The 24,660-nt window shown below is 35.9% G+C and overlaps 1 protein-coding gene across 1 annotated transcript in view; it reads left to right on the top strand.

The window, feature by feature from the left end:
* HMCN1 (hemicentin 1) overlaps positions 1-24,660 on the top strand; it is a 414,078-nt gene that overhangs the window by 283,619 nt on the left and 105,799 nt on the right. The window contains exons 43-54 of the mRNA XM_069459659.1: positions 1,779-1,901; positions 2,550-2,711; positions 4,258-4,539; positions 5,562-5,729; positions 10,078-10,191; positions 10,775-10,861; positions 12,616-12,807; positions 15,723-15,896; positions 17,101-17,214; positions 18,048-18,193; positions 22,414-22,564; positions 23,961-24,155. Of these exons, the coding sequence (XP_069315760.1) occupies positions 1,779-1,901; positions 2,550-2,711; positions 4,258-4,539; positions 5,562-5,729; positions 10,078-10,191; positions 10,775-10,861; positions 12,616-12,807; positions 15,723-15,896; positions 17,101-17,214; positions 18,048-18,193; positions 22,414-22,564; positions 23,961-24,155 (1,908 nt within the window). The remainder of the gene's footprint in view (positions 1-1,778; positions 1,902-2,549; positions 2,712-4,257; positions 4,540-5,561; positions 5,730-10,077; positions 10,192-10,774; positions 10,862-12,615; positions 12,808-15,722; positions 15,897-17,100; positions 17,215-18,047; positions 18,194-22,413; positions 22,565-23,960; positions 24,156-24,660) is intronic.

Here is a 24,660-nt window from a genome sequence, read left to right as displayed (position 1 = left end):
TAAATGTATTTAAAGAAGGACTGGGATGCTCAGATCTGTGTTTTAAAAGAAAGCAGATAAGCCTGAGATGTACTTAATCAACATTATTAATTGATTAGATGAAGAGGTGTGGAAACAAGAAGAGTAAAGTGTGGATGACTGGGTGCCTTAGCCAACTGGGCTGTGTGGAGGACAATGTCCCTCCCTCACAGGGGAACAAAGGTGGCAAAGTTGAATTTTAGACAAGTCAAGTTGACAGTGCTTCTAAAGCATCCAAGTTGAGGCGTTAAGTAGCCTGTTGGATATACAAGTCTAGATCTCAGAGTAGGGGTCTGCATTTGCAAGTATTTGTATTATGGAAGCTATAGGGGTAGAGGAAGGTTGAATTTAGGATGGAGATCACGAACTTATAGTAGCAGCCATCTATGTAATGATGGCATTTTCTCCTGTAGAACTTTCAATCTGTGGTATAGGTGATGACAGAATAAACTGTAGGATTCATCCAGAGTAAGGGTGTTTCTAAATAGGAAGGGCGAAGGTGCAAAGCATTTGAGAGAATATCAGCAATGGAGCAGTTCAAATTATTGATCATGAAATCTAAGCTGGATAGAGAGATCAGTAAAAAAAAAAAAAAAAAGTAGGCAGCTAGATATTTTTGAGAGGTGGAAGGATTTGAGATTCAATTAAGTCAATAAATTGAGAATTGGGAATAATTGAGTGAGAGAACAAGAAGAATAGAGCAATTGTCAGAGAACGACCTAAATTTATAAATTTGTCAGAGGAATGTTCTAGATGACAAAAAGAGCCATCGTATGGCCTCTAACGGAGAAGGATGAGCAGCTGGTCAAGGAACTGAGTACAGAGTATTTAGACTGGTTATACATGTGGGTGTTGAGTTCACATAGAATGATGGCAGGACTTGGTATGAAGAGGAAGTTTAAAAGCAAGTATCAAATTGTTCGGTGGGTAGGGGAAGAATACAGGTTTACAGGTGGGGATAAGAAAAAGATGGTATGAGCCTAAAAGGAACAGAGGCTTTTACAAGCACATGTTTGAACAATAAGTGGAAGCTCCACTGTGGGTTGAAGAGGATTTGCCCACTTCTCACCTTCCAGGAGCTTGGAAGAACAAGCGTCCACCATCTGATATGTACTGCAGCCAGAGAAGTGTCCTAGGGGAGAGTTCAGCCAGCATCTGCAGACTCCAGACTCTGAGAGAAGCGAGGGTCATCAGGATTCACTTTGAAGGTTCCAGGGAGAAGCTGGAGGCTAGTAGGGAAGCAGGCTGGGCAATCTAGAATAGGTGATATGTCCATCTCTTAGAAGAACCCCCCGCCCTCTGTTCTTTACTGTATGTTATATGCCTTGTATTTTCCAATTCTGTTCAGCATCTGAGATATCAAAGCTGGCTAGGGACCAGTGACTGGGTTAAGTTTAAACTTGGTAGATGCCTTAGCTCTTTGATGCAAAGTGTCTAAATATTTTGCATCAGATATATATTATATTGAAATAAGCTATAATATGTTAGCTATTATGTAAGCTATAATAAATTAGCTTCTTTGTATGCCATTCTGAATATTTTGATAATTAAATTTATATCTGTGTAAATGGGAAGTCTACTTTTAGCTATTTATTTTACATCTTTCAGGTGACTTTTAATATGATATTAATATGTCAACTTCATATACTAATTTTTTCCTTATGTCATTTGAATAGAAACCTTTTTTTCTTGCAGGTAAAGTATAAGGAAAATTCTCTATGAAATGAGTGTAAAAATGATATTTTTCCTCTTTTTTTCAGTACCCCCAAATATTTACGGTTCTGATGAGCTTGCTCAACTTACAATCATTGAAGGGAATCTCATTAGTCTACTGTGTGAATCAAGTGGTATTCCACCCCCAAATCTCATTTGGAAAAAGAAAGGTCAGTTATCATCTATGAAATTTATAAAATTAAATATAAATACAAAATGAATATTTATTTTGTTTGACAAACATCTCAGTTTATAAATAAACTTTCCTCGGGTTTTCATACTATTAATAAATGCTAGTATTAAGTGTGCAACCTATGATACTTTTACACTATCCAGCTGAAAAAAAAAATCTTCATTTTCAAGACTAATTACTTGCCAGGAAAAATTAATTTCCTGCACTGATTGTTTTTTAATCAAATGCACTACGAAGTAGATATAATCATCCAAAATCCACCATTCAAAGAACTAAATTTTCTTCTTTAAAATAGATTTTAAAAATTATTTTCTAAATTAAATATTTTTGCTAGTTTGTGATAGTTTTGCAATGTACGTTAAGATTAAATTCTGCCGTCAAACATATTTTCAATTTATGCATCAACAAATACTTGTGCCAAGTACTCGATCAACTTAATTTTTCATTTATTTAAATTTTAGTCCTCCTTCATTTTGCACACCAGGGCAGGATTATTTTGCAGGGTCACCTACATTTTAGGTACTTGACCTAGGAAGCACATAAATAAGTATACATACTATCAGAGTATGTATACAAAATGCTGTATATTTTTGCTTCATATTCTGTCGTTTGGTTTTCTTTGCAGGCTCTCCAGTGCTCACTGATTCTATAGGGCGAGTTAGAATTTTATCTGGAGGCAGGCAGTTACAAATTTCAGTCGCTGAAAAACCTGATGCAGGCCTCTATACGTGTGTGGCATCGAATGTTGCTGGAACCGCAAAGAAAGATTACAATCTGCAAGTTTATGGTAAGCTATTAATCAGCCAGGCTTTGGCACAATTGTCTTTTATATCTTTTCATCCTTCCCTTTAACATTTTCTTCATATGTTTAATATTCATTCAAACTAGTCTGGTTATCATATAACTATCATATTACCCACAAATTTAAATTGTGCTCAGACGACCAGAGAAGAGTCACTTCTTTCTGCCTGTTATGTGTGGAGCAGCACAGCTGTTCACTCTGCTTAGCTGCCCGATGGCAGACACATCGGTGTGGTTGTAATTTATTGGGGGCAGAATAGTGGATGTGTGGAGGGGGATGATGTAGCATTGTACTTATAATATGTAAAAATATTTACAACATGTACAATATTTTAGTTTAAAGAATATTTAACTTGTATAAGATTTTAGAGTGCCTAAAATATTTACAGAACTATTTAATCTTTATGTGAGCTGTTATTGAAGACAAAACTATTGCCTCCACTTTTTGCCTATGTGGAAACATAAGCTCAGAGAGGTTCCCATGGCTGACCGAGGGGACATGGCTTGTGTGTCGCAGAACTGGCACTAGAACACAGGATTACTGACGCTGGCCCATTTTTCTTTCCACACACGTGTGTATTAGAGTTGGTCTAATTTTTGTTCTTAGAGTCAATATCAGCTAGGTAAATTTAGCTGCAAGTAACAGAATAACTGGCTGTCAGTGGCTTAAACAAGTAGAGGTTATCATGAAATGAGAACCCTGAGGTTGGCTGTTTGTCACTGGAGTTGGTCGGTAGCTTCATCATATCAGGCAAGAGCTCTGGGATTCTCCTGATCCTTCTTTCATGGTCTCAAGAAGGTTGCTGCAGCTGTGACGTCAGATCCACACTGAAGGCAAGATGAAGGGAAAGTGGTTGTGTATTTTCTCTTTATTAAATAATTTCCTCCAACCCCCCAGCAGATCTCTGTTTAGATTTTTGTAGGCCTAAATTAATTCATGGGGCCACAAGAAACAATTGGTTTTTCCAACTCCCATAGTAGAAGGTAGAAGGAAGAAAGGAAAGGTAATAGACATTGTGTCAATACATACAAAATGAGTGCGATGTGCACCGTCTAGGGGATGGACACGCTTGAAGCTCTGATTCGGGGCAGGGGAAGGGGGGACAAGTGCAATATACGTAACTTAAACTTTTGTACCTCCATAATATGCTGAAATAAAAAAATATGCATACATTTCATAGAACACAAAATAAAATAATTTTTCAATTAAAAAAAAGAAAATTAGTACTAGGAAGACTTATGTAAAGCAGAGCTACATGTGACAAGTTCAAATATTTGCATTAAAGACAGCACAACATTCTTTTCTTACTGTACCAACAGTTTTATTTTCGGTATGAACCCCTTTAGAAACATTGGAGAAGATTTCCACCTCTCAATATAGTAATGCCATATCAAATAGTCCTGGGTCTTTTCTTTAGGAGTTAATATTTTAACATAAAAAAATGTATTTAACTTTGGCCAATGAAAATTCCTATGCAAGACTTGAAGCACACATTTCCTATTTGTTTCTTTTTTCTTTCCCCCCTGTCCAGTTCGACCAACCATAACCAACAGTGGCAGCCACCCTACTGAAATTACTGTGACTCGAGGCAAGAGTGTTTCCTTGGAGTGTGAGGTGCAGGGTATTCCTCAACCAGCAGTCACCTGGATGAAAGATGGCCGCCCCTTGACCAAGGCAAGAGGAGTGGAAATATTGGATGAAGGTCGCATCCTTCAGCTGAAGAACATTCATGTATCTGACACAGGCCGCTATGTGTGTGTTGCTGTAAATGCAGCAGGAATGGCTGACAGAAAATATGACTTAAGTGTACATGGTAAGTAAAAAAAGGCTCAGTAGGTCTATTCACTGGCTGATATAATCAAACATCCTGGCTGGAAAGTAGAGGCCTTAACTATTGAAAACCATTTATTTATAGTCTATCCTTTTTAAAACATATACTTCTTTCCTAGATCAATCTGATCATTTTATCCTTCTAAGCCTGGCCTCACATTATTTACCTTACTGAGATAAGCACATATTGGATATTCTTTTAGGAAAGCACATAGTAAAATAGAAAATTGTTTTCTTTAAGTGCTTTTGGTCCAATGCTGTCCCAAGTAAAATTCCTTTATTATATGTTTTCCAAATTTGCTGGCTTAACTAGGTTAGTATAAACATAAGTTCATCCGCTGGGCATGAACTATACTGAACTTAGCTTTAATATTCTAATGAATGAGCCCTAAATGTCATTAGGAATAGACCAAACATACACAGGATAACTATTTGGATGCATAAAATTTGAAGTATAATTTTTAAATCTATAGAAACAATGGTAAGTTTAACGGACACAAATCTTATAACTTAAAACCAGTGAAGACATGTACAAAGCTCAATGTTCATATCCTAGAGTTTGCAACCGGTGTGTGCTCCAAAGCAAAATGAATCACAATACAAAAGAGAAAATGAATTAATCTGAAGTATCTTTTTGTTAGATTACTCTTAATTTTTAGGAGTTAGAATTACTTTTTAGAAAATCTTGCCCTTACGAAGGTCATGAATCCATATTGTAAATTTACCAGAAAAGATGAGTAACTCTTACAAAATCACTAACCACTATTGGAATAACAATATGAAAGTCATTTACTACTAAGAATGGGGAATAAATGACGTTTTTACTTTCAGGAATATCACACACACACACAAGAAAATAGCTCACTGTTGTGATTACTTATTTTGCTTACTGTTGACCAGAAAATGGAAGCCTTATTATTAACAATAAGCTGTTTGAGATTTGGTGTTTGATATGCATTAGCTACTTTCCTTTCCATTTCCTGTTTGTTTTGTTTTGTCTTACAGCCCCTCCAAGCATCGAAGGAAACCATGGGGCACCTGAGAATATCAGTGTGGTGGAAAAGAACTCTGTGTCCTTGACTTGTGAAGCTTCAGGAATCCCCCTGCCTTCAATAACCTGGCTGAAGGATGGGTGGCCTGTCAGCCTTAGCAGCTCTGTGAGGATTCTCTCAGGTATTAGAAATTCTGGTAGCCTGATAATCCGGTTAGCTTCATACGGCCACAATTTCTCCTTAATTTCAGATTTCTTGGTGTTTTTATTGTTTTATTTTCCTTTTTGATCTAGATGCTTACTATGATACTCACTAATCATATTAATAAAAAATAAAGAACACCAGAAGGTATATTACAATGAGGGAAATATGCAAACATCTCTAGACTCCTTTAGGAGATAAATCTTGGCACTCACTTATTGCTTAAATCACGGGGATGTCAAAGTGTTCATGCTACAATAAGGATCAACCAATTTGAAAAGTGAAGAATTAAAACAAGTGCTGAAATCAGATCCAAAGCCTGCAGTGAACCGTGTTATATAACATACCCCTATATCCAAGTATTTCAACTTACTCATGACTAATCTCAATGATGTTTATATTTCTAGGATGAGATAGCTTCCTGTGAGCTAAGACTTTATCATTATTGTAAAAGAGATATTCAGCTTAGTCGTCATATAATTATTTAGGAAAACCTGTGAATAGCTTGTCATTTATGGATCAATGTAAGCGTGGAGAGAGGTTTCTTGAGGTATGCCACAGGAATCTGCACTTGGCCCGTTTTAGTAATGACTTGGATACAGACTAGGAAGATAATCTTGCCAAGTTTGTGGTTAGTAAAAAGCTTGGATACTTAGAAAAATACCTAATATGTTGAATAAAGGGATCCAAATTCAAATATACCTCATGCTGGAACTTTTGAGTTAAGCCTAACAAGATGAAGGTTAAATAAGGCTTGTGATGTCCTTTTTTAAATCTAGGATTGTACTAGTTTATAATCTCTCTGCACTTAGAATAAAAACCAATGATGAAAACTATGGTGAGGTATAGATTCAGAATTCTTAATTTAAAGAGATCTCTGAATTGTGTTAGTTAGTGTGCATTAACAGTATAATATGATTACAAGAAGACAAAAGCAGTATTTTGCCACATTAATAAACTATATTTTCTCCAATAAGAAAAGTAAGAGATCAGTTGTACTCTAGACTTAGCAGGTCTTATTAAGAAGATTAGAAGAAGGATTTATTGATAATATTTTCAAGGGAAGATAACCATGATGATAAATGATCATGAAATAATTAATACATCTGATTGATTTATCTCAGAAAAGTAAACCTTGCGGTTTATTTGCTGCCTAACGCAAATTAAATTTAAATAATGGAAAAGCTATGGTGTAGAAAGTACTATGTTGGTTTTGTTTAGTTCCAGAGGTTAAAAGTAACGTCAGTGTATGGAAGATTCTAGGGACAGATTTGGGTCTGAATATAAGCAACTTTAAAAAAATATTTAGCTTGTTTAAAGTCAATATGAGCTACTTTAAGTGGCCATAAGCTCCCTGCCCCTAAATCTGTTGAAAGTTTAAATTGCCACTATTGAAAGCATTTCCAGAAAAGATCTTTTCCTAGTGTTGCAATTAGGTCTAAATAACCCAAGGTCCCTCTGTTTCTTCCTGATCTTAGCCTAATAAATAATAGGAGCTTGATGAATGCACATTGCTATTAACCACATTTATAGCCTATAATACTTTATTTATGACCTCAGACCAGTTACTTAACTTTGCTGATTTCCATTTCATCACTTGTAAAGTGAAGTTATTAATAGTATTTGCCTCTTAGGATTTTTGTAAAGATGAAATGGGTTGAAGTGTCTAAAGTAGTTAACACAGTACTTGCCTCTATGGTGAGCATCCAATACCTGTTTGTCATTATTGCTATAAACAACCTGGATGTCTGTGGTCTCTGCTCCTGAGAAACTTTTCTTCCTTTACTATAATGCTTTCATTTTCACAGGACTCAGTCTCTGTTGATCTTAGGAAGTGCACAGTAATAGCAAAGATTTTATTAAGCTTTAGTTACCAAAAGTCTGAACATATTATCTTTTTGTCTGGAAATCATACTCATATGATTTGGCTTTTACAAAAATGTTCAATTGCTGAGAAAGTAGGACCTCTTATTAAATACAATAAGTACATCAGAGCTTCTGGAAATGCAAAAGGCAAGATAAAGTGATATACTCTGGCTTGTTATAGATTTACAGGAGTGGTGTTTTGGTTTTATTTAGTGTTATTTTGCTTGACTAGCAGCTGGGGATCCCTGAGTGAACACATTAAAAGTATTTCACCTTGTGGTGCTGCCAAAGGAGTTACTCAGCTTTACAGTCTGAACATGTGTCCTGTGCAATCAATGAATGAGAACCAAATGAATGGCATATGCCTTGCTTGGTCCTCGGTCTGCTGCACACTTCTGTTTCATTGAGACTAGTCCTCCTGAGACTTTCAGTGCAATTTTTCTGAAAGCAGTACTTTGGTGAAGACCCTACCATTGTTACGAAGTTATCCACCAAGAACAGATAGCTGCTATAAAAATTTAATAGGTACAAAAAACATCTCCATATAACTTACTGTCAGAACCCTTTTGTTTTCTGCTAGATTAAGTGAGAGGATGAGGGAACAAAGAGAAGTGAAAGATCATGAGATTTACGAGGCTGAGGTTTTGGAGAGCTGGCAATGATTCATGGAAGTTGCATTGCTTTAATCTCTCTCAACTGGGATCATATTATGGTCTCCCTAATCTGAAGTAGCAGTTGGGTACTTGAATCCTTTCCTAATTTACATAAGTTTTTTAAAAGATATGTAGATAATTTCTGTATTCAACTTTGTGTGCTTAAATTCAGCTGGGAAAAAAAGACTGGATTCAGATACCCAGCTCTGTCTGTCTGAATAAGACACTACTAAGTTCACCTTTCAGTGGGTTGAGGGTGGGGAGGTTGCTTATAGAAAAAGCTCAGTGTCAGCTGGTTGTGCTTGTATAAACAGAATACAGATGGAAACACTTGGCAAAACCAGATTCAGGTGAATATTTACATGAAAATTTCATGTTTAACCATTATAATTTTTTTTATTTCAACTTACAATGCTAAGCAAAAATACACCAGCTAGAAAATTACTACAAAATCTAAGAAATGACTGGGGTTTTTTTTTTTTCTTCAACTTTACTCCTCAAAAGGTTTCCAGGACTGTCCTCCTGGTGTGTCTCTTAGTTCTTTGCAAGCTCGGTTTCATCTCATTTGTCACCTCCTCTACCTTTATCCTTAGAGTTTACCTTCAAATTATGCCCCTTGGCATATGAGAGTTTCACTCTCAGTCTGCATGCATCTCTTGGATGAAGACTATTTCTTCAAACAAAATAGTACAAAGTTCAAAATATAAAGAGAAAAAAAAATCAGCGTTATAGTAGTGCATGAGGTGACCCCATAACCTTTGATATATGTAGCTATAGGATTCTATGAAACTCGGTTGAAAGCTGGGAGTCAGTCTTCACAATGTCGCTTTTATATTGATGTCACTCAAATCTGGATTGCTGGTCTGGTCTTCTTGCTGGCATTCCCATTTTAATGTGTTCAGTGGCAAACTGGTAATCTTGTCCTAAACATCCTATAACAGTTATCTTTCTAAAGCACAAATAAGATCATGACCTTCTTTTGTTCACAAGCTTCCATAGACTTTAGTGAACACAGTAAAGTCTAAATTCCTTACCATAGCATTCAACGGCCTACAGAATCTGACCATACTCTATCTAGCCTCATCTCTTACTGTTTTTTTCCACCTGCTCTGCTTTAAGTACCGTTTTACACATCTGCTTTCTACCTCTATCTCTTCATTCATACTCCACTTATAATAGCATCTCTCAACTTATGTGTTAAAATATACCTGCCTTTTAAGATTGTATTCAAACATCACCTTCTCTGTGAAATTCTATTTCTTGCTTGCTGTCTGCCACCTAGCATTGTATTTTTTTAATTTATTGAACGAGAAAATTTTTCTGAATTATGTTTTCTGTTTTATATAGGCTTAAAACATGTGATTTATTTATTTTTAGAGGCAGAGTCTCACTCTGTCACCCAAGCTGGAGTACAGTGGTACAATCATGTCTCACAGCAGCTTCAAATTCCTGGGTTCAAGCAATCCTCCTACCTCAGCTTCCTGAGTAGCTGGGATTACAGGCGTGCAGCACCATGCTCAGCAATTTTATTTTTTATTTTATTTTTTTGTAGAGACAAAGTCTTGCTATGTTGCCCAGGCTGACCTCAAGCAATCCTCCTGCCTCAGCCTCCCAAAGTGCTGGGATTACAGATGTCAGCCACTGTGCCCAGCCTCTATAGTGATTATTTTTTAAAAAGTGCTTGACATAAATTTATTTTAAAGGCCTCCAAAACATACTGATTAAATTTTTACCTAAATTGAGCATCACTTGGACAACCTGTAAAGTGTCAGTCTTCTTTTGAAGTCATCTGCTGGTTTGCTTTTCCAGGAGGCAGGACCCTTCGGTTGATGCAAACCAGAATGGAAGACGCTGGTCAGTATACTTGTGTTGTAAGGAATGCAGCTGGTGAAGAAAGAAAAATCTTTGGACTTTCAGTATTAGGTACTTATATAATTTGCGATACCTAGAAACACATTGAATTGGCTTAGATACATTCTGGAAGAAGAGTTAAAATTGATTTACAGCTTGATTTCATGCTGATGTGTTCTTTGGCCCCTGAACTGTGACTCTTGGCAAGAATTCAATGTTAAAATTGTTTGGAGGCATCAGTCTGATTAAAATGGCTAAAATGCCATGTCTTGTCAGTTCACAATTATTCAACAATATTCTGAATTGCTGAATGACTTCTTTAATATGAATACATATTAGAGTTATAGTGGGAGAAATAAATGTCTAAGAAACGTTTTTACTCATTGATTTGTTGACACATGTTTTATCCAGACTTTATGATTTACATTACAATAAAATTCACTATAATTGGATTCATGACATATAACTTTAGACTGTATCTTAAAACTAGAATTGATCAAAATAATATTATGACATTCAAATAATGAATGAGAATTGGGGATTTGTTTTGAAGGTTATAGTTTAATAAAATATAATATAAACATAGACAACCATAAAATATCAGGCCTGCTGCTAGAGGTGTTACTTATTATTATTATTATTTTTTTTTTTTTAGTACCGCCTCATATTGTGGGTGAAAATACATTGGAGGATGTGAAGGTAAAAGAGAAGCAGAGTGTGATGCTGACTTGTGCAGTGACAGGTGAGGGGCTCAGCTCTCATACCCCCCCCCCATAGCCATTGCCACCAATATGTATCTTAACTGGTTGAGAAAAAGTCCAGTTACTATTATAAGCATTAGACATTGAATTCTAGCCAAATACAGCCGGTAGAAATGTAGGAGGAAACCTCTCAGATTCTGTGCAGACAAAAAGGAAATACTCACAAGAAAGAAGGAAAGGAGGGAGGGAGGGAGGGAAGGAAAGAAGGAAGCCAGAAAGGAAGGAAAGAAGGAAGGAAGGAGAGAAGGGAGAAAGGGAAGGAGGGAGGGAGGGAAGGAAGGAAGAAAGGAGAAAAGGGAGGAAGTGAGGGAGGGAGGGAAGATGGGAGGGAGGGAGGGAAGAAGGAAGACAGGTACTGGCCTTCTCTTTCAACTTGATAAATTATTCTTTTTTAAAAAAAATTATTATTTCTACTTACATGTAGGTTTTTCCTGCCATACTTCCTTTTATTTTCTCTTTCCTTCCCTGTGCTTATGCCCTCCTTTCTTTTTCCTGTTTTTTTAAATTTCATTTCAAAGAAATAGGGTAGGAGTTTTGGTGGGAAAATGGCATTATTTGATAGTGGGGATTATCCAAGAACAAAACTGTCCCCTTTCGTTAACACATCTGCATATTACAAAGGTAATAGAGACTAGGAAAAATAAAAATCCAAAACTGATTTCACCATCTTTACCACTGAATTGCATTGTTGCATGTAATCAAAATAAATCTCTGAGAGGACATTTTCAAGCCTTTTTATTGTAGAGGGCCTCACAGTTTTAAAGGAATAATGAGAGTAGGCCATAACATTTTATGGAAAGCCAGAGTTTTAAGGGAGATTTGATGAGTTTCTTAGTTCATTGTTTACGTGCCTTGTGTGAGCAATGAATTTAAGTAAGCAAGGATATGTTTCTGTTTTAGGAAAGGCAGATGTAAAGAGTGTGGCATATCCTATTACTTAACCTAGTAATTATTTTTTTAGAAACAATGTAGTAATTAACAACTATCACATAGAAAAAAGTTGACTAAATTTTATAGAATTCTCCCCTCAAGCTGAATAATTTTAATATTTAATCCTAGCCCTCTTACCTAACATGACCTGCTTTTATGGTTTTAAATTTTTATAAACTATTTGAAAATTTAAAACTTAATATTTAACATAAGCCTTATTTAAAAACAGATATAAAAGATCTTTTTCCCCATAGGCTATAATAGTAAAAGAATAATTAATATATTTATATCTCTATCTAACCATCTATCTATGCTGGAATCCTGGAATAAACTCAAAATATCTGCTTATTGAATTGTTTCATTAAAAGTTTTACTTTTTTACAGCTTTTTTTTCAAAAATATAAAATCTTCTTTAAAAGTTAAATATGAATGCAAAGGTATTTGTGAGTAATATTTTTACTAAAAATGCATGCTGCATTCTTTTTAAACTGTACTATGAAAATATTTAATTATAATCACCTAAAGTATGGTATAATTTTAGTTAAACACAAAGGTCAATTTAGAATAATTTCACTTATAGATGAAAACTAACTTACATTTGTAATTTATGTATATTTTTTAAGTTATGGCATGATCATTACTATTAGAAAATAGGTTAGTTTGAAAATTTATTTTTAAATGAATGATTACTGCATTATTTTAAAGGTGGAATATGTAAGCAGACAAATGAGTGTACAACTCTCTCTTTCAATATCAATCGTAGACGTGATTATTAGCAAACTCTCAGAAATGGCTTTTCTTACAGGGAATCCAGTACCAAAAATCACCTGGCACAAAGATGGGCAGCTTGTTCAAGAAGATGAAGCCCACCACATGGCATCTGGTGGCCGTTTTCTTCAAATTACCAATGCCCAAGTGTCACACACTGGAAGATATACGTGTTTGGCTTCTAATACGGCTGGTGACAAGAGCAAAAGTTTCAGTCTTAATGTGTTTAGTAAGTATCAGCTTTGCTTCAAATCTTGAAAAATCAGACATGACTATAAGCTAAACTCTCTTCTTTTCTTTCTCTGTTAACTTAACGTTTCTATCATAGAATTTCATCATGTAAGGAGGACCAGCACTTGTGTACATTTACTGTTTTTCCTGAATTAAGTAATTCATAAATTCATTCATTACATATAGAATACCTGCTATGTTCTAGGCACCAGGCAGTATTTTGTGCTAGGGACACCACTATGAGCAAGACAGACATTAAACAAGCCGTAGTAAAGAATAAAGATATGCTGGTCAAAGAGAAGCAGATAAACAAACAATAAATGAGTCTCAACCTGAGATATTTTATCTCTTCTTTGTGAGATTCTTCCATTACTGGAAATTGTCCATATTAATGTCATTGTGGACTAGGAGTGATGACATAACTGTGTGTATTGGTACATTCGGTTCCTTTAGCGTCAGTCATGCTTATGTCTCAGGGAAGACATTAAAATAGATTCATAATTTCTGCTCACTTTTTGAAATGTAAAATATACCACATAAATGTATTACATTTGATTACCAATATCAAAATGATTCTACTAAAATCAACTCACCTGGAAGTGAGTATGCAATTTTTTATAGTGTTTGTTTGTTTTTGTAGTTACTAGCTATACTACTTGTGTAGCACATAGATATTCCCATACATGAGAACTTCTCCTATAGAACACAGGCTTCAGGGAGCTTACAGTCTAATTGAATAGAAGAGATATATGCAAACAAAAGTTAAATCAAAATACCAGATAATGTCTCAGCTTTCAGATGTTTGTGTGAAAAAATACCAGATAATGCATAAGCAAGTATTAAAGGAATAGTGTGTGTATATGTGTGTACATATAATAATTGTACAAACTATAAATCCCCAAGGCTGGAACCCCAGCACCTACTACAGCATTGCATGATAGAATACATGGATAAATATGAATGAAATGTATGAGCCACTTGTCTCCTAACATGTCTGTGATCTCTGCACATCCAGTCGGTATATAAAAGGCAAATGCCCAGCCCTGGATGACCTCTGGGTTATCTCTCCTCTCCCGCAGCTCATTGCTTCTCTTACAGCTCTAAGTTCCTCTTGCCTTATTCTTCCCACTACTGCTTTACCTCCCCATATTGACCCATCTCGAAATCACGTCCTCTGTCTTCTCTGAAAACCTGACTTAAAACTCTCTGTAGCCCCTGGCTGTGATTGAAATTTGACCCTCCTTAGAGACATCAGCTCCCCTGAGACCGTCTCCAACGGAGATCTCGTATTCTATATTGTAGGTATCCTGAGTCATGCCATCCGACTACACCACCTTCCTCCAAAACTTCACCATTTTCTGGTTACTTACCCATTTCCTTGTCACTATCCCTCATTCACTGACAACTGAGGGATCTGAATCAAAGCCTTCTTTTTCACCAACTTCATAAAGTTGAGGCTAAGTGTCTATGTTTGTAACTTCCAACCTACCCAGCCATAAATTCAGTGCTTTTACCCTTTCTTTTCCCAGAGAATGAGTTATCCTTCTTGGACACAGTTTCTGCTTGCACTTATGCCCTTGACCCTTTGTCTTTCCACCTTCTTTGGTATGTCAGTTCTTCCCACAGTCTGTCTTACTGGGCAGCTTCACCTTCTACTGTCTCCACCACTTCATATTTAACCACTCCCTGTCTGCTCTTCCTGTCCCTCTGAAAACAGGCTTCTGCCCACGTCATTCTTGACACTGCTATGGCAAGAACTATCCTGTTGCCAGGTCCGACAAATATTTTTCAGTCATGATCTTAACGTTTTGTACATTATTGATCTCTTTCTCCTAGTGTTCTCCCCTAGTTTTCTCTGTGCCCCTTTGGTTGCTCCATTTCTCTCTCCTTTATAGACTCTTACTAGATCCGTCTCATAAACAATGAGTCCCCTAGTATTCTGCCCTTACTTCACTGCTCTTGATACTCTAGATATTCTCTTCAAATAATACAATTCATTCCCAGATGTTTAATTATCATCTCCTATAGACAAAAGACTTTGAAAATCCATACCTGCAACCCAGATCTTTCTTACAAGGTTCAGATTACTATATAGAATTGCTTATTGGACATTTCTACCTGGAATTCTCATAGACACTTAAAATATAAAATATTCAGAACTGAAAGAACCATCTTCCCCTCCTAAATGAATGAATCTTTCTGTACTTTTAGTTCATTGCTCACTGCAGTTTAACAAGGTCCCCAAGCAAGAAAACTGGACATTCTCTTTGAGCTGTTTTCTTTAGCTCCCAAATTCCATCATCAAGTCCCGCCAATTAATGTCCTAAGTCTTTCTTTAGTTGCTCCCTCCTTTTGTGCTCTTCCTTTTGTGCTCTAGTTCAGTCCCTTGTTATCTTCTATGAAACAAATATGCCTCTTTTATTCTTGCTTCCAGTATTGACTCACTCGCGTTTGTCTTCTCTATATTCCCTTCTTGCCCCTCATTGCTTACTACTGCTCTGCTCTCAATACACTCCCTCTCTTTACTAGTCTCCGTCTTTTCACCTGCTAACTACCACTAATCTTTTAAGGCTTACTTTACCACATCCTCCTTTAGGAGGCCTTCTCTAATGAGACTTCACACCCCATACCTCAGGTTGGACCAAATACCGTGCCTCTGCTAACCTTCCTCCAACATTCCCGTTATTGCCATTACTGTATTATGTTATGATTCCTTGTTTATGTGTCATCTCCTCATTATCTTGTGAGTTTTCTGAGGGATCTCACTACTTTTGTGTAGAATAAGAACAATAATTGTTTTCTGTAACTGTTATGGAATAGAATTATACATGTAAATACAATAGAAATTTAGAAATGCACAGATAGAGAAATTTATAAATGTATTTCTTCAAGCAAATTTTAATCTTTTTTCAGTATCTCCTACGATTGCTGGTGTAGGCAGCGACGGCAGCCATGAGGAAGTCACTGTCATCCTGAACAGCCCCACCTCTCTGGTCTGTGAAGCTTATTCATACCCTCCAGCCACCATCACCTGGTTTAAGGATGGAGCTCCTTTAGAATCTAACCAAAATATTCGTATCCTTCCAGGTAATCAATTTACTTGAGATGACCAAGATGCATCTGTGTCATCTACTGCTGTAGAAAAGCAGAGTCATCATTTACTTTTTATAAAAGTATAATATCTATGTTATTGGTTGTGTCATGTTCTATTTATACTTAAATTTCTAATTTTTTGTATATGTTTTATAATCTAAGGTACTGAAAATTACTTCTTGAAAGATCAGAAAAATATTTACGTAAGAAGGAATCAATAAATACCATGATGTAATTAATTGTGAAAGTATAATGTGGCATGTTGAAAATGGTAGAAATTCATTTCCTGTTGAATTGAGGGATTTTATTTATTTCTCTTTGAAAAAAATATATATATGAAAATAGAATTGAAAGTTATAATCACTGGCTTTAAGAAATTTACAAGCCTATAGTGGAGGAGAGATAATACATGCAAAAGTTTATTAACAATATGAGTCTGTGAATGATCATGGCACATGAAAACTTTTATAAGAATTCAAAAGAAGAAACGGCCACTGCGAATTGAAGTGGTCAGAAAAAGCTTTGTTGCTTAGTTAGAACTTGAACCAGACTTTAGAGAAAGTTCTAGAATTTAGTTAATTGGAAATGAATTAGGAGAGGTTTTGGATCATTAAGGTGACTAGTGTGGGAAACATACAAAGTGAGAATGGCCTAGCCATGTGCAAGTAATAATAAATACACTTCTCAATACCACTTGAGTGGAGATATTTTCGGGGGTGAAGGGGCAAGAGATGAGGTCAGGAAGGAAAGTTGAAGCCATGTTTTGAACGCCTGGATTAAAGAGTTTTGACTTTATATTTTAGTCAATTGAGAACCATATATGATTTTTAAGGAGGAAGAACTGTGATTCAGCACAATTAATCTGGCCTGATAGGCCAGGTAGGTGAGAGGAAGAAGATAATTAAGGCAGAAACCTATTTATGAAGAGAGTGAAATTAGGACCTTAGCTAGGGAGGTGTACGGATGCATGGGGGGTCAGGATGGGAGTGAGAGTCCAGAGAGAACCCCTGGGACCTCCGTGGCTGTCCTCACCTACCTTGCAGTGCCCATCTATGTTGTAGTTTGTCTTATATTGGATGTCTATCCCAGAATTGGCATATGTAAGAAGAAATATGTTAAGAACTAAAACCCTGAAAGTTTGAGGGTACGCTGGTGCCACTGTGGTTTCAGAGACTCTTTGATATTGTGTATTTTCCAGGTGGCAGGACACTGCAGATCCTCAATGCACAGGAGGACAATGCTGGAAGATACTCTTGTGTAGCCACTAATGAGGCTGGGGAAATGATAAAGCACTATGAAGTGAAGGTCTACAGTAAGTTCTGAAAGAACATGATGTTTCATATCTTCCCCAATGTTTCTAACTCTTTCAATCCTATTTTTCATTATGGGTTCATAATTATTTATACGCAATCATTAAAGACTCTTGTTTAAGCAGCTTGCTTCCTCAGGGATGGAAGTTGAATTCAGCATTGTGCCCGTGGCCTCAATTACTCAAAGATGTGAATCCACTCAGTGTCTCAGTTGGAGACCTTGTCAGTGGCACTTCCCTAAGTTTCTCCATTTTTCCTTCTGAATTACTCTCTGGGTTAAGTTATAGTACCTTCATGTACAAAACTGTTGTTGGATGAATATACTCTAATCAACAGCCCAAGATGAGATCATCGGTGACTCTGGGCTATTCCAATGTACATTTACCTATAATTAAAAGGCAAAGCTAATATTGCCATTAATAGGACCCACATTTCAGCATTTTGCTTTTGTGTTTATAAAGTAAGAGTATCTTTCTGATTATCTTTTGTTCTTTGACTCAGTACCCTTAATGACTCGTAAAATACATTTTATGGGTCATGCATGGGCTGCGTCTGTGGACCTGGAGCAAATGAAACTAACTGTTCTATGCAGGAAGTTAGCTTCATTGGCAGAATAATAAAGGATGAAAGGAGAAAAATATTTTCCTTCACATCCTGTATCTGAACACTACTGTTTTATAAGATGTTAACTTAGATCCTTAATGAGACGTCATCATGGGAAATGCTTCTGCTTACTTCCTTGTTTTCTTGTTAAGTGATCCTCAGTGTGATTTTCATGGTATTCTGTGTATTTTAAAGAACCAGTGTTTAACTCTTTTATATTTATTTTATGCAGTTCCACCCATAATCAATAAAGGGGACCTTTTGGGGCCAGGTCTTTCTCCTAAAGAAGTGAAAATCAAAGTAAACAACACTTTGACCTTGGAATGTGAAGCTTATGCAATTCCTTCTGCCTCCCTCAGCTGGTACAAGGACGGACAGGCCAGTCACAACTTTTTTCATTTGGTGATAATTTTGTAAAGACTAAAATGGTCAAATGAAAAAAAAAAAAAATAGGCACAAATGACTCAGAAATTCAATGTGACCTTAAAACTAGCAAATACCACCCTCCTAGAATCTAAAATTGCAAAACAGCAGCAACAACAACAACAAAAAAGTCTGAACCATGTTTAACAATTTTAGTGTTATTCCATCACTTGAAAGTTTGAAGGATTGTTTTTCTGTACATTAGCAGTTGTCTATGAAACTCTAGCTGCCTTCCCACGGGAGAAGTTAAGGGAACAGATTTTTTGTTCTGTGGTTTTGCAGAATAAGTAAACTTAGTAAAGAAGAAACAGATAAATGCTGCCAAGCCAGATTAGAATGATGGGTATTACATGGGCACTAAATTTATTCAGAACCTTCTCTAAGTATCTTTAACTCTCTTACAAAAGGTAACATTTTTAATATTCCAAGATAAATTTAAAAAGCTAAGAGAAATGATGAAGGGCCCAATACAGTTAACTGGGAGCAATGAGAAACTTTAAATAAAAGGCAGATGCTGTGATCTGCCTCTCAGAGCCCTCACCCATATTTCTCATTCAACTTATGTTCTTCCATGCATGCTTTAAAGACATAGTCCAGTTGATCTTAGACCAAAATAGAACTTTTAGCTGCTATTAACACTGTGCTTAACACAGAGATGAAATAACTAAGCTGCCATTTGTCCTGTTTTACACATAATCAATCAAATGGTCAATCGTAGTCGTTCAGGTCATAATCATGATTTAAGATGCAGGAAAGATATAGCTTATTTTTTCAGATCCCAGATGGAATCTGCAATACTGGCAGCTAGAAAAAAATCATCTCTTATAAAATAAGCAAGTTTCATCTGGAAGCCATTGCTAAAGGAAAAATATAGAACTCCCACCATGTTCTGTTTATAGATTTTTTTTCTGACTATAAGCACACTTCATGATACAGTATCAATTCTCTATGAATCTACTTGGAGACAATTCCTTTCTCTTTGAAATCATATTATTATTTTATTTTTAATTTTCTCTAAAGCCCTGTCATTCCTTGTAGTTACTACACATGCACACATGTGCACAAACACCTATGCACATAAAAACTGGAAAAAGACTAGAATTGCACTAGGAATGAGGCACTTTTGTTTTTTAGCATTCCATTATGAGTAGTTAACACATTAACTGCAATGTAAGTTGTATTTAACTCATGCTAGTTTGGAGCCCGGGGCCTCATGAAGCATATGTAACTCACATATCTCTTCACCTTGGAGCCAAGAGAAATATTTTTCAAGTTGCATATAACTCATGCACAGAAAACAATAAAAAGTAACGAATTTTTCATTAAATTAGAAAGAATCATTTTGTTTTTGCAGCTTTTATTCTATTTTCGTAATAAAATACACTGGCCCCAAGAAAAAAAAACTTTTTTTCTAGAGTGGCAGTCAATGTGTTAAATTACAGTTTCAAATCCAGACTTTGATACCGATTTAATTAAGATGCTTTACACTGCTAAATTTTTCAGGGTTTGCAATTGGTCCCCAAATGCAAACAACAACAAAAAAATGCTGTTTTTGATTTATTTTCCATATTCATTCTCCTGTTTTTCAGTCTTCAGATAAGCAATACTACTTAAGCAAAGCAGTGTTTTGAGAAAAAACACAAAAATTATTGGCAGTATTGGCCACAATAAGTTTTGACAGAATCCTTGATTTTTATTTATGGATATCCTGAAGTTTTTCTTTTAGCATAGAAAATCTAAATTATGCTATTTTTGTATAAGTGATACAATGTTAATAATGATTTGTTGCATTGTGAATTATTTATTGAGCATCTGCTATTTGCCAGACACTGTGTTAGGTGCAGGGAATATAGCTATGAAAGAAACAGACAAATATCTTTGCTCAAATGAAGTTTGAGAAGACAAAAAATAAATGAATAAACCAGTAAAACATATAATGTGTCAGATGGTGAAGGTGTCATAGAGAAAACTCAATCAAGAAAAGGAATACCAACTGTAGGGAGTGTGATGTCTTATCTAAACAGGGAAGGGAAGGCCTCTCTGATAAGGTGATATTTAAGCAGAAATCCAAAGAAAGTGAAGGAAACTGGCATAAGATAACTTAGGAGAAATTCCAAAGTAGAAAGCGTAGCAAGGGCAAAGGTCCTGAAGCTCTGGGGCTGGGATCAGTGATCAATGGAGACAAAGAAGATATAGCTGAAGACTAATGGAAGGCAAGAACATACTGCCTTCCACCAGTTGGCCTTTGTTCTGATGGGAAGCCAACTGGAAAATTGAACCCAAGAATATGATATGATCTGACTTAAGGTTTTAGAAGGATTACATTGGCTTCTGTACTTGAGGAAGAAAGAGAAGGTCCTAATTCAAAGGAGAGATGGTGGTGGCTTGGACCAAGGTGGTAGCAGGATGGGAGGTGTGAAGGAAAGAGATGAGTCAGGGATGAGTCCAAGATTTTGTATGAGATTATTAGGAGGGTGAAATTAGATAGAAAGAGAAGCTGTCCAATAATTAAGCCCTGGGCTACTCCTACATTTGAAGGTTGGAAATCAAGGAGTGTAGTGTCCCAAAAGATAAGGGGGAAACGGGTGTATACAAATGAAGACAAGTTAAACTGTGTTAAATGATATTGAACTGATGAAATAAAGACTTTAGAATTTACCAATAAATGTAGCAATGAATGGAATGTCATTGGGGACATCGAGAGAGTCTTTTTGATCGAGTAGTAATGGTGAAAGTCTGATTGAAGGCAGATTTAAGAAAAGATGGAAGGAAAGACATTGGAGATAGCAAGTGTAGGAAACATTTTTAAATCATTTGGCTACAAACAGTATTAGAAAATGTGGAGATAGCTGGAGCACAATAGTTTTTTGTTTGTTTCTTTGTTTAAGATTGAAACTGGCCAATGGAAAGAAAGAAATTGATGATGATGTAGGTGAGAAAAGACGCAGTTGCTGGAGGGGTGTCTTTGAGCAGACCAGAGGATTCTCAGAATGGGCACGCACAGACTGGTTTTAAACAGTATTAAGGGGTTTTCCACAGGATTAAAATAAAGGGAAAGCAGACAAGGGAGTTGAGGATTTATACAAGGTGTGATTATCACGACAGACCTTCTCTGGGTGGGGAGGGAGTTGAGTTCAGCCGGAGAATGAGAAGCAGTGAAAAGATTGCAAGGTCAGTGGATTGCAGGTCCTCTGCTGGAGTCAAAAAGTTATTGTAGTTGGTACGCTGGAGGAAATAGGTTGGAGAGTTAGGAGGTGGAGGGGAGTGAGAACTTGAAACTAATATTATGAAGGGGTGCAGTTATTGGTAATTATAAGATGTAGATATGACTCTCCTACTTAGTGGCTGAGAAAGGGTGGAGGACAAGAGAATTAGAGGAGAGAAGGTCAAGGACCTGAGAGAACACAGCACTGGATCCTATATGGGTCTTGAAGTCACCAGGAACTATGAGAAAAAAAGTATCATTAGAAGGAATGACAGTGAGCCAGGAGCTAAAGCCTTCAAGGAATGAGGGAGAATTTAGTATAAATGGAAATGTTTAGAAGATGATAAATACGATTCTATAAGTATTCTATATTTGTATTTTATAAGTGTAGGTAATTTTACCAATAAAACATCATTAATACAAATATCTGTCGGTGAATGTTCCATTAAGTGTAGTCATAAATTTCAATAAAACATCCTAATATAAATATCTCTAGGCTAGAAATCGTCATTTATGGAGTAATGACATTTCTGAATGAACGATAGTAATTTTAGATTGTGCTAATGCCCTCAGTCTTTCATAAAGAGATTCTAACATTTTCTACACAGTTATCATAAAAGAAAGATATGCTTTTTAATACTATATAAGATCAGCTGCAAAATTTTTTCCAACATGGACAAATGGATATGGTACCTAAGCACATATTTTAATTATGAAAAATGTATAAATGAATGACCCAAAAATCTCTGGCACAAGCATAAACTATATCAGCTATAATTTTCAAAAAATAAATATTTGATTACTCAAAAGCAATCAATTTAACCAAATTAAATTAACTATTGTTGTCTTGAATGTTTTACATAAAATTTTGTTTTTATTTGTTAAAGAATCACAAAAACTATCAATTGCATGGCCTATTAGAGGATTTATCGTAGTACTTAATGCTAACATTATCATAATTGAATCACAGCCCCTTAAATCAGATGATCATGTTAATATTGCTGCAAATGGACACACACTTCAAATAAAGGAGACTCAAATATCAGATACTGGGAGATATACTTGTGTAGCATCTAACATTGCAGGTGAAGATGAATTGGATTTTGATGTGAATATACAAGGTAATACTAATATGCTTATATGTACTTTAATTTATATGATCTCTCTAAGTAATGGGACACAGATTTGTTTATTAAATAGTGGGTTTTTTTTTCTGTTGACAATAATATAAATTCAATATTGAAACCTTGGACTCAAGCAATTAAAGAGGAAGAAAATAAATCCATCATTCAAAATTAACTGTTATTTTTATGTGTTTCCTTCCGATATTTTTAAACGTGTACTTTACCTACAAAATTGGGATCATATAATACAGACTTCTCTGTTACGTTAGCATTCCTCTAACATTTTATCATGCAGGTTTTTAATAGCATTTATATGGAAGCCAGGAAAATATTAAAGTACAAAATTCAGAGAAGTCAGACTTGGAATTGAATGATGATACGGCTCCTACAAGTTTTGTGACTTGAGCAAGTTACCTAAATATTTTGTTTCCATTTCCTCACTTTTAAAATTAATGCCTTGTAGAATTGCAGTGAATACTAAATGAGATAAAGTATATAAAGCTCTTAGCAAAATGCTGCCTGCTATTATTATTATCGATATGGTTAATGTTATTACTAAATATTCAACATGATTTTTAATAACTATGCCTGTTTCATCAGTGGAGTATCCAAATATTAATTTAACCAGACTCCTGTTGTTGAATGTCTGTGTTGTTTCCAAGCTTTCACTACTCATAAACAATATTACACTGAACAATTTTATACATAACATGTATGCACATCTTTGATTTTCCATAAGTTGCTAAGAGTAGAAATTTGAGGTCAAATGTTATGGACTATTCTAATGGTTTTGACAGGTAAACTGCCTTCTAGAAAGTTCATATTTGTCCCCAGAAAAGTATGAGAATGTTCTGTTATTTTTGTTAATGGATTTTTTTGGGTGACCCTGGGTAGAGTGCAGTGGCATCATCATAGCTCACTGCACCCTCAACTCCTGGGCTCAAATGGAGTTTAATCCTGATTGCATAGCTTCTTTAGCCTCCTTAGTAAGACAAATCATGGAAAAGTGCTCTAAATTGAGCCAGTATTTGTTAAGGTCCCTCAAAATTAATTTTTCCTGCCATGATCATACTCCTTAGCCGTGCTTCTCCCTCAGAGTGAGCCCCTTTATTGTCTAAGTGTCAGAGCCCGGGGAGAGCAAACCGTGAGCATAGCATTTGGAGCCTTATATTCTTTGTTCTCCCACATGAGAACCTGCTCCAACTTCTGTCTGCTACAGTCTTTTTTGGCTAAGGGCTACAGTTGGCAGGTGTATGAGTACTTGAAGATATTTTCACACTGTCTAATTTATTACATTTACAAATCACTCCTGTGAAAATACAGCCAATATCTTTGCTTAATGGATGACATTGGCACTCACACGTGACCAAAATGTAATGCCTTTCCTCCATAGTTCCTCCAAGTTTTCAGAAACTCTGGGAAATAGGAAACATGCTAGATACTGGCAGGAGTGGTGAAGCCAAAGATGTGATCATCAACAATCCCATTTCTCTTTACTGCGAGACAAATGCTGCCCCTCCTCCCACACTGACGTGGTACAAGGATGGCCGTCCTCTGACCTCGAGTGATAAAGTATTGATTTTGCCAGGTAAAGATTGCTACACACAGGGTAAAAATCTGAATCTCTGCCAAGTGTGTTTCCTCTTATTTATTAGACTAATTGAATTGATTGGCTCTCGGGCCATGTAATATAACTGACAGGCTGCCAGATGCCACTGGTATCCATGTACCTTCCATCTGGTTACTCTGATGCAGAGTTTTGGCTGAGAATGCGACAGGAGGATAGAACACCGTAGTAAATTTTTCAGATCTACTACATCACCACTCTATCAACTTAAGAAAGTCCTTTGGCTTTCTCAGGCCTCCATTTCTGTATTAGTGCAATGAGGTGATCAGTTCGGTTTCTGTATATTATTAATATAAATTTTCATATATATTAGCAAATGGTTACGAGTTTATTAAATGCATTTGTCATAAGTAAACAGTAAAGATTATTAGTTTCAAATATTTTAGTTATTACATGATTTATTGATGGAAAAGATGTTTAAATTGTGGAATAGTTTTAAGGCTTCTAGTTAATTTTAGCAAGAATT

This window comes from Eulemur rufifrons, chromosome 27, assembly GCF_041146395.1.
Source record: "Eulemur rufifrons isolate Redbay chromosome 27, OSU_ERuf_1, whole genome shotgun sequence".
Classification (NCBI taxonomy): Eukaryota; Metazoa; Chordata; class Mammalia; order Primates; family Lemuridae; genus Eulemur; species Eulemur rufifrons.
This window is presented reverse-complemented; position numbering and strand designations above follow the sequence as displayed.